Source organism: Trachymyrmex septentrionalis, unplaced genomic scaffold (assembly GCF_001594115.1).
Source record: "Trachymyrmex septentrionalis isolate Tsep2-gDNA-1 unplaced genomic scaffold, Tsep1.0 scaffold19, whole genome shotgun sequence".
Lineage (NCBI taxonomy): Eukaryota > Metazoa > Arthropoda > Insecta > Hymenoptera > Formicidae > Trachymyrmex > Trachymyrmex septentrionalis.
In genome coordinates this window covers 5,113,272-5,123,591 of record NW_017305071.1, presented here as the reverse complement: position 1 = coordinate 5,123,591, position 10,320 = coordinate 5,113,272, and the positions used below count along the sequence as shown (strand labels likewise).

General features: G+C 37.2%; 1 protein-coding gene across 5 annotated transcripts in view; it reads right to left on the bottom strand.

The window, feature by feature from the left end:
- LOC108746860 (inositol-trisphosphate 3-kinase A) overlaps window positions 1–10,320 on the bottom strand; it is a 14,640-nt gene continuing 4,320 nt past the window's right edge. For 2 of the 5 annotated variants that reach the window (XM_018483900.1, XM_018483896.1), the window contains exons 2-5: window positions 1,642–1,971; window positions 1,064–1,272; window positions 509–980; window positions 1–413 (exon numbers count right to left, since the gene is read on the bottom strand). In XM_018483900.1, coding sequence (XP_018339402.1) covers window positions 210–413; window positions 509–980; window positions 1,064–1,272; window positions 1,642–1,929 — 1,173 coding nt within the window. In that variant the 5' untranslated portion in view covers window positions 1,930–1,971 and the 3' untranslated portion in view covers window positions 1–209. Of the gene's footprint in view, window positions 414–508; window positions 981–1,063; window positions 1,273–1,641; window positions 1,988–4,744; window positions 4,848–8,050; window positions 8,070–10,320 lie in introns of those variants that run through there. The other 3 variants (XM_018483898.1, XM_018483899.1, XM_018483897.1) reach the window with 3 other exon arrangements.

Below are 10,320 nucleotides of genomic sequence, written 5' to 3'. Positions count from 1 at the left end.
CGTCTATATTATGTATATTCACTTATATAATATACTCCACTTTTCAATGCTTTGATGATACTGGCGCACTTACATTTAATTAAAAATCACTTATAAATGATGAATAAATGATACGAATACTTTTTCACTCGTTATATGTATATGAGTAAATGATGTTTTGTAACTTAGAAGAGTTCTTTTAATATTGTCACATGAACATCGAAAAATGTTTATGAAGATAGACGGACTTCTTCTATGGCAAAAATTAAGTTGTCCAATCCGTACAAGAAACCCTCTTCGTGATTGCCTTCTTCCCAAGGACGTCTGTGCGTCAGCTTCCGTCCGTCCGGTACCTCCCGTGTCTTCGCGAAATCTATTAGCCAAACACCCACCTTTTCGCTGTCGTAGATCATGAAAATACTACTGCCGATTACCTGAAAAATAAAGTAATACATTTAAATAAATAAATGTACAAAATAAATGTTACAACAAGCGGAAGAGGTTCACAAATTAATATATCGTATCGTACCTCGTGAGATTCAAAATACTTTGACTGCTCAATTTTGGTTCGCAGATTCTCGAGGCGCGTCAGGAGCTTTTGACGAGTGTCCTCGCGGTTACCGAGAAATTGTTTTATGATGTCGAGCACCTCCGAATGTGACTTGATCTTCTTGAGATCGGTGATTGGTGGCGCACCCGGTAGTTTCATCGCTTCAATACGAAAACCGTGGCTACAGGTTGAACTCTGCTCCTCGCGAAACTGCATATACCGTAATTTGGTCACGGCATGTTGCTCATGTTCTAGCTGGGTCGGTGCGTTCGGATCGACAGCGATCATCTTCTCATACAGGTCCGATCTAGCGGTGGTCTTGGACACCTCGGATTCGAGGAAGGTCCGCGTGCCCATCTTGATGTCCATCACATGCGGATCGTTAAATCCGAAGAGCAGATCCTGCAGCTCGATAAACGTGTCGCCCTTGTATTCGACTTCCCGGTAATATCTGCAAAGAACAACCATAGTTGAGTCTCGCGGTATTCATTTTATTATTTCTTAGATAAAAATTGAAAAGATTTTCAAGTAAACCTTGGAATGCAATCCCGCAACGCTTCCTCCTTGCTCAAGGTCTCGTAAACGATGCGTTCCGTATTTTCAGTGCCGCCCGCCCGTCTTTTCCAAACAGTGCCAGGTCCGGCAGGTGCAAAGCCGTCCGGATGGCCCGATAATTGGAACCAGGACTTGAGTCGGTTTTTCAAGAGCACGTCGCTGGCCGGCGCCGTCAGATCTAGAGCATTCTGGAACATAGTTAGATGCCGTGATCGATTGAATCATTTTTCGAAAAACGTGCGCGACTAAAAGACCGGCTATGTACTCTCTAAAAATCTTTTAGAGTGAATAGTTATTCCAAAGAGTGAAATCTCATTCGTAGGCTGATTACATTCATAGTCGATTCTTATTTCGAGACCTTAAGTAATGTCTTAAGACGCTAATGCGGCCCTCTGATTGGTTCGTCAAGATAGAACTTAAGACTTGAATATAAAAACTGACTATGAACCGGCCTTAAAGACTGAAAATTGAGCCACTCTTTTTCAAGACTAGTTCAATTTTTAGTGAGAAATTTCCACTCCAAAGACTTTAAAGAATATAAATATAAATACACGTACTAGGGCGAGGAATTTCAAAGAGAGATCCTCGTCCGGCATCGTCGTGTCGGACAGGACCATAGGGAATTGCTCCAATTTTCGCATTGTGGCAGGATCGTTTGGTAATTTGGTGAGTGAGTTAGACGATCTGGAGCCGGCACTGCTGGATCGGTTGCTATGAGAACCCAACGAGGTGCTCCGTCGCCATTGCCGGAAAGCGCTGTAAGTGCTGCTGCTGCTGCTGCTATTTCCGCTGCTCCCCCCGCTACTGGACCCATCCTTCTGTCGACGATGATCCTTGTTGCCCATCGAATCATGACTGCTCAATCGTGTTTGCTCCTTGTTCGAGGGCTGCAACGAGAGAGGCCTACTAAGAATTTAATCCAACCGGGACAGTGCGTTACGCTATAGGTTGCGACGCCTCGAAATTTTAGTCATCCAGAACTGAAGAAATTGATACGACGAGATCGCATTCGATCGGATCGATTTCGCCATTGAAGCGGAAATCAAGAACTCTTCGATAAGATGATCCGAGTTATCTCGTTAGGTAGGGTAGGAGCACGGATTTTTTGCATAACGCATGAGGCATAAGAATATCAAGCAATCGCAGAAAAAAAATGTTTCTGATCACAGTCAATTCCGATTAGCTGAAATTGCATTAGCTACTATAGCTATGAAATTTGCTAATACAGAGGATTTGCTGCTGCATAAGCTAATATAAGGACGTGATAGCAAAATATGCATGTCTGTCACAGTCAATTTATTTAGCAACATGAAGTTTGTTGTCAGATAGTGTCGGATATGTCCGTGTTAAAGAAAATTGTCTCTACCACAGCCTTGACCACAGCTAAATATGGTTTGCTGAAACTGTACTTGCTATCAAATTGTCTGTTACACAAAAAAATTGTTTGCAGCAATAATCAATACATCGACATAATAGCAAGACCAAAGACCTTGCAGACACGTACATAGTGTCGCAGACATGTACATATACACAAACGATACATATAGATCTCGCACGACGTTAGGTATCCATATAATACTACTGAATTTAGCTGTCATACCTCATTTTTCAGTTGTGGCAGCTAATCTTTTTTTGGATTGGATTTTTTTATTTCATGGAAAGGAAGGAAATGCAGAACTTTGATTGGTTCATTTTTTTTCATACGTTATGCAAGACTCCGTGTTTCCGCCCTTTACTCTGAAGTCGTCGGCCGCGCGCGCGCGAAGGCTGTTTATTATTATTCGCCTTAAGTCGCGTTACCCCATGCTTTTCAACGTGAATATTCGATATCGTGATACACCATTCATTTTAATTTCCGAGGCAAGGTTCGCGCGCACATAACTCGACCGTGATTTTGGCCTCGATTATCGGCACGCGTTATCAGCTTGCGACTCATGTCTATCGACTGCGAACGACGGCGAGAATCGATTACTTATTAATAATGTTTGATAAATAGCGAAAAACGTATCGTTGCTGGGGTATAAATAGATATCACCATAAATGGCGATTTATTTCATTACAGTGTCGACAAAAAAATAAAAAGAGGACGGATAGAAAAAAAAAACCATCGTACGTGGAGGACGCAGGGGGGGGGAGAGGGAGGAGAAAAAAAAACCAGAACTCGAAGCGCAATCGTTCCATAAATACGAATCGCGTCTCTCACGCTACCTATTGACGTCAATGACTTTTATTCGAGCCGCATCGTGCCACTTGTCGCCGCAGGGCCAATTCCAGCGTATTCGCGGTGCGCGATATCGCCCCGGGCAGGAAGAAAGAGAAACGATCGAAGTGTCGAGGCTCTTTAGGCCGGTATTCATAGTCGGCTTTTATTTTAAGACTGTCTTAAAGTAATGTCTCAAAATGTTAACATGGCTCTCCGATTGGTTCGTGATATCTAAAAACTGTACTTAAGACAGTCTTAAATATTGTATAAGATCCGATTATGAATACCGGCCTTAATCTTTAATACACGAGGTGTATGCGGGTGTGTACCAACTGTTTCTGAACGCTTTAAATTTGGACCACCCCGAGGATTTTTTTTTTCCACGAAGCTCGATGACAAATTAATTCTTATAATTTAATTCATTAATGCGCGACACGACGTTCACGGCCTTAGAGTAACTTCGACAAACCTCTCCGATTGACTTAATCGGTGATTAACTTATCGAGTAACACCTGTACTGTTTTGTTAACATGGATAGTTATGTAACGCACTGGGAGAAAAAAAACTGTTTGGTATCTATAACTATAATTACATATTACTATAATTACGATTATGGCTATTATAGTGTCAATAATAATAACTATATGCATAGTTGTATCAATGAATATAGTTGGCAACTAAAAATGACTATAATTACAGTTATTATAATCATAAAAATGATTGAAATTATTATAAAAAGTGATTTACACAACTATGATTATATAGTCATTTTAAATTCGTGTTAAATCTCGACAAATTTACGCTGAGAGAAAAAAGTATTTATGATTACAATTGCGAGATAAAATAATGAGAAACTCCATTTTTATGATTATTACTACAATTTTAGTAATCATAAAAATAGAATTTCTAATTATTTCTAATTATTTGACCATGCAATTATAGTAACAAATAGTTCTCTCAAACATGAAAAAATTGTACTATAAATTATGTTGATTATGATAACTTTAAAGTTTAATATAATAAAATATTAAAATAAACAATATAATATTTAATATAAATATTAAAATATTAAAATATACTGGTAAATAAAATAAATATTTTTATTCCGTGAATGCGATCGCAATTGTTGTGCACAACTATTTTCTTAAAATTCATTTATTATTTATACGGTAATATATATAATAATTTAAAAAAAATTAATAATTTTCAAGCAACGAGTGTGAAATTATTATTAATAACACGATTGACTATGTTTGCACGTTAAAATAACTATAAATTATGATAATTGATATTTTTTTCTGTCAAAGCATCGGCTTGCAGATTCTACAAGTCATACTGCGTCAATCGGAAAATAACAGTAATATTCACTTTCAAAATATATGTATGCTGTCCGGACTGAAGTGTTTTCGCAACACCAATTTCTCTCGTTAATGATAAAAGTATTAAAAAATACGCACCAATGATCTCGTTAGACCCGAATCAATCCAGTCTTTCCATCCCGATTTCTTATTTTCTAATTCCGATTCTCTTTTCGATTTCTCTTTACACGTATAAGCCCCAATTGTTACCAACTAAAAGTAACATAACAATCAATGTTACATTTCAACAATTAAGGTAACTGTTGCGTAACCACCATGTGTTATCTAATTAAAAAAGAGAAATCTTATCAGTCAAAGCGGATCTTAGTGCTCAAATATTTCTATACACATATGAATTTATATACACATTCTACAAACCGCGTGCTGAAATCCTTTTCGGTCTTGAAATGCAATTATAAGTAAAACCAGAGCAGTAACTTGTCACTTTCTAAATTGACAAGCAATTTAACAATTTTTGATACTAATAAGTATCTTTATAAGAATATTAATAAGCAGATATTAATAAGAATCTTAAATCTTATTAATAATTTATTACAAAAAATATTGCTTTAACCGCGATTCTGACCTGTGTGTTATGTTATATTTACAGTTACTTTTTGTTGTCGACTGGAGCGCAATTATAATTTAAAATATTTAAATTTAACAAAAGAATTTTTTTATCGCTAACATGATCGACCTTTTGGCTGTGACAACAGAACCAAACGAAAAGTATAGCACTGTACAAAATAAACCATTATAACTGTTAATACTATTTTAACTGTTTGTATGATTTCTTCCTGTATTTACAACTAAAATGTATAATCTTATCGCATCTTGCACATCGTAGATTACCGTAAAGTAAAACATCGCAAACAACTTAAGATTGTTTAGTGACTCGACGATAAAGACTCGGCGTCTACAATGAGCTTTTAAGATGTAAAGTTTAAACTTTTAGCCTTAAACACCGTAAGAAATCGACCGTAAGAATCACAGTCTTTTCACATTCGACTGTGATTGATCAATTTCTTTCGGCTTAAAGCTTAAGTTTTATACTTAAAAATCTCAGTTGCAAAGCTGCAATATTTCCACGTCACGAAAATGCTTCGATAAATTTCCTGTATTGGAAAAATTAATCCGCAGGGTCGTAAAGCAGCGGAAAGAGAAAATGGCCGAGAAATACGTCTCTGGAAAAAAACACGGCTGGCGCGGCTGGCTACGCCTGCGTTTTAGAAAGAAAAACAAGCGCAAATGAATGTTAATTGTGCGTAACGACGCCGCGTGCTAAGTAGCCTCCGTTAAGTTCGGTCGGACACGCATTCGGCTTAATTCATATCCCGTTTCATCCTGCCTCGAATCGTCGAAAGCAATAATGGCTTTCATGACTGAATGTTGAGTCGAGTTAAATGGTGGCCGCGAGTAACGCGACGCTTTAATGAAATACACCGCTCGGCGTCCGCCGTCCGCGACGAGATCCGCCCGTCGGAATTCGCCCGCGTGTTACCTGCGCTGTTACGAGCGCCCGCGAATCCCGTTATTAAATTACCACGGCGGCGGGATTATTGCCGGCGACGAAATGCAGGACTCAACTCCGCGCGCGACTCGGTAACAAGTATATCCGCGCTTAAAACTGTGTCACCGCGCGCCTCGAGCGATCCGTTTCGCAGCCGCATATCGCTCCGCGAAATCGTCAAGCCCGCGTCACACTGTGCACACTTGAGATTAAGGATTGCAAATTGGCAAATTGGAAATTACAGAATTCGGCCAGATAATTTTTATTTCAATCCGGTTCTCACTGACTGAACTCGCAACCCTCAATTTTCAATGCATACCCAGACAGCTCACATATAAAACACGGGGATACGAAGTCCAATCTACAATTACATAAGTATAGTTATAAGTGTAAAAATTAACCAATTATAATCAAATATAAGAATATTCAACTGCGGTTGATCAATTCTTACCACTTATAACTACGCTTAAACGTCTAGTGAGATTTTAACGTATAAAATTTAAAGCCTCAAACCGTAAGAATCGATTAATTATGGTCGAATTTTGAGCAAAAAAAAATCAATAAGAATTTTATTAAACCGTACATGTGAGAACACAACCAATATGAAATTAAAGGCCTATAACGGTCGAAACTGGATTTTTGATGGTTATTGAAATAATTCAATATGGATTATATGTATATAGTCATGTTTGATTATATGTTATAGTCATTTTGAACTGCGCGTCGAAATTTTATCGAACTTAAAGACATAACTAAATTATTCGTAATTTCACAAATAAAATTTTAACGTTCAATAGGCAAAAATGAATGGGCTGGAAATCTATAAATAATAAATATATTTATTGCGAAAAATATTATCTCGGCCGGGAATTCAGATGTGAAAATAATCCACTATGATTGGTCAATTTCTTATACTTAATTCATGGCTTACTCTACACAATGTTCATTGTAGACAGCTTTTAAAATGTCTTGATATGATCTAAAAGATGCTTTTTGACGTCTTTTAAACGGTATCTACAATACAAATATAAAGTGTAAATTTCAAGCTTTAAGCCTAAGCTTTAGATCCACAACTTTCCTCGCTTTAAAAGGTTGTAAGCTATAAAACCATAAGAAATTGTATAATCATAATCGAATATGAGAAAAATCAACTGTAATTGATCAATTTCTTACGGCTTACAGCTTCTCGAGCAGGTATTCACACATAGTCCGTTTTTATTTTAAGACTGTCTTAAGTAATATCTTAAAATGATCCTCTTGGCTGGTATTTATAGTCGATTCTTATGTTTAAGATTGTCTTAAGTACAATCTCAAGATGTCATGAACCTCATAGAGCGCATTGGCATCTTAAGACATTACCTAAGACAGTCTTAAAATAAGAACAGACTATAAATACCGTTTCTGATTGGTTCGTGATAACTTGAGACAGTTTTAAATATAAGAACTGACTATGAATATTAGCCTTAAGGTAAAGTTGCGAACCTAAACTTAAATGTAAGAAATTATCCAATCATATAGATTATAATATGACTCGGCATCGCCGAGCAATTTCTCGTTCAAACTAGGTTGCACGCTTAACCCTTTCAATCTGCCAGGCTGAGGTTGTGGCACGATGCGTTCCGTCGGCAGACATCACCGTTGCAGAAATTCTTCGGTTCTCTCGCGATCTCCGTTCTCCGTGTCAAATTAGTCCGACGATCGAAGAACTTTTACAACAAAGCTCGCATGTCAGGAAACATCCGTAAACTATAAATATTCCTCCCTCCGTTTTCTTCTTGTTTTCTTCGTCGAATAGCGATACCGCGACACGTGGACGTGTATTAATGCCGCCACATATCATCAGCGATGACTAGGTATGCGCAATGCGCGCGTGCGTCATTAATAGGAAAACCTACCATTATTTTTCACGCGTATTCCCGTATCAAGGCTTCATCGTGATTAATCGTCGATATCCGCCTTTCGCGATATCGCGCGAGACGAGGTCTATCTGGGAATGGGGATTAGCGGAGGAAGATCCGAGGAGGTGAGGTGAAGCGAAGAAAGTTGGAAAGCTTCAAAAGAACGAAGGTGCAATGTACGTCATTGCTCGCACGACCTCCCGTTGTGCCGGCTGTGTATCGAATGTTTCTTTCTCCTTTTAGTCTTGAAAAAAAAGAAATAAAAAAAATAAATTTTATGCAATAATGTTTATCAAGAATTCAATTGAATTCGGGAAGAAATTTATTATTCGTCATGTTGGATGAACAAAAGCATTAATAAAACCACAAGATTGCGTAGTTCTATGACGGTAATAAGATGACCTTTTAATAGTTTATTATATGTCATTATGTTTTCCTATTCTCATTACCGGTTTATTACATATTATTATATATTTTATACTTATTTGATTTATTATGTATGTCTGTAAAGAAAAAAATTCCTCACGTTTTAATAAATCTCTTTATTGAAAGGAATTTTATCAATCTAAATGAAAAACAGAAAGAACAAGGATTGATAAATTTTGGGAAATTAGTAATCTTTAAAATATTTTGAGAGACACGAACAAAAAAATGAGATTAAAAAGTTTATTTTACAAAGGTAAAACCAGAGTTTATGAGGTCTGTTCTTTTCAGCTGAACTCTTGCACGGTTTCATCTTTTCTCTTTTTTCTTTTCCTAACACGGAGAGAAAAGAAGGAAAGCCGAACTCTGCAAGAAATTCTACTAAAAGGACCCAACAATATCGGATTGCAGACGATTTCTTTCAGCTCGTTTACTTTCTTTCATCTTATTTTACTGTATTTTCTACGGACTATTGTGTTCCAAGAAAATGTGTTTGTGGAATAGAATATAAATTACGAGCACATAGGTGCTGTTCGTTATCGACGAATTAATAGCGAATTCTCGATTACTTGTATTACAGTAAGTCTAGATCCGTATTCCCAAAAAGTGTCACGTACGAAAATATACGTTATGTACATTGGAAAAAATTATATTGTTTTAACGGCGTTATTTTAACTGAAAATAATCTTATTGATTTAACAATAATATTAACGGAACACATATAAAATTTTATTAAAACAAGAGTATGACTTATTTGTTTTATTAATAGTGTTGTTAAATTAACAAAATTATTATCAACTAAAATAATGCTGTCGATCTATCATTTTTTTCAGTGTAATGTATAGATCTTCCTATAGTATTTTTATATACGATATTTTGCGAGAATAAAGTCTCTGTTTCTTTTAGTAGAATTTCTTGCAGAGCTTTCCTTCTTTTCTCTCCGTGTAAGGGAAAAAAAAAAAAAGAGAAAAGATGAACCGTGCAAGAGTTCAGCTGAAAAGAGCAGACCTCATAAATTCTGATTTTACCTTTGTAAAATAAACTTTTCTATCTCGATTCAACTTGCTGCTTATCTTTTTCTGACTTTCACAATTTCTTGGAATTAGATAAAAAGTAAATCGATCCGAGATTAGTTAATCTCATATTAGTAGAATGATTGTGTATCTTGAAACGAGATAAAAATTACAAAAAGGAGCAAAGACTTCACTAGATGTTGATTATAATGAGATTATAAACAATGAAGACTAAGATTAAAGACAAAACTGCTTACTTGAAGAAATCAACTAAATACGAAGAAGCGCCGATACAAATTTATTATAAATAATGACTTTACACTTTTCGTCATTTTCACCTCATTTCAAGAAACACAATCGACCTCCAAAGTCTCACTGGCCTTCTTGATTATGATCACAAACGGCGTTATCGCGACGTCACAATCTTCGTTCGGGACACCCTGTATGATACACGGTCGCCCGTCGAGCGAGATGAAATCGTGTACGTAGGCCCGGTGATAAGTGAGGTGCATGTACAACAGGTCAATGATCTTCCGTTGCAAACCGACTAAGTAATTATTCGATCGATTGCTCGGCGCGGCGTGTCCCGGCGGTCCTTCACGTCATCAGTTCAATCACGAAACTTAATACGCCCGGGCGTGTTTTGTAAACGACGTGGCCGGGCTCCGGTTATCGTCGATTACGCCAATCTAAAGCATGTAGCACAGCTGCGTGCGTGCACGCCGTTCACGCATATTAATCTCATACTCCGAATTCCGTCGACGCCGTCTCGTCAGTAATTCATTTTCATTGATCCTCCCATCAAACTCCTGGGGAAACTCCTCGCGAGAG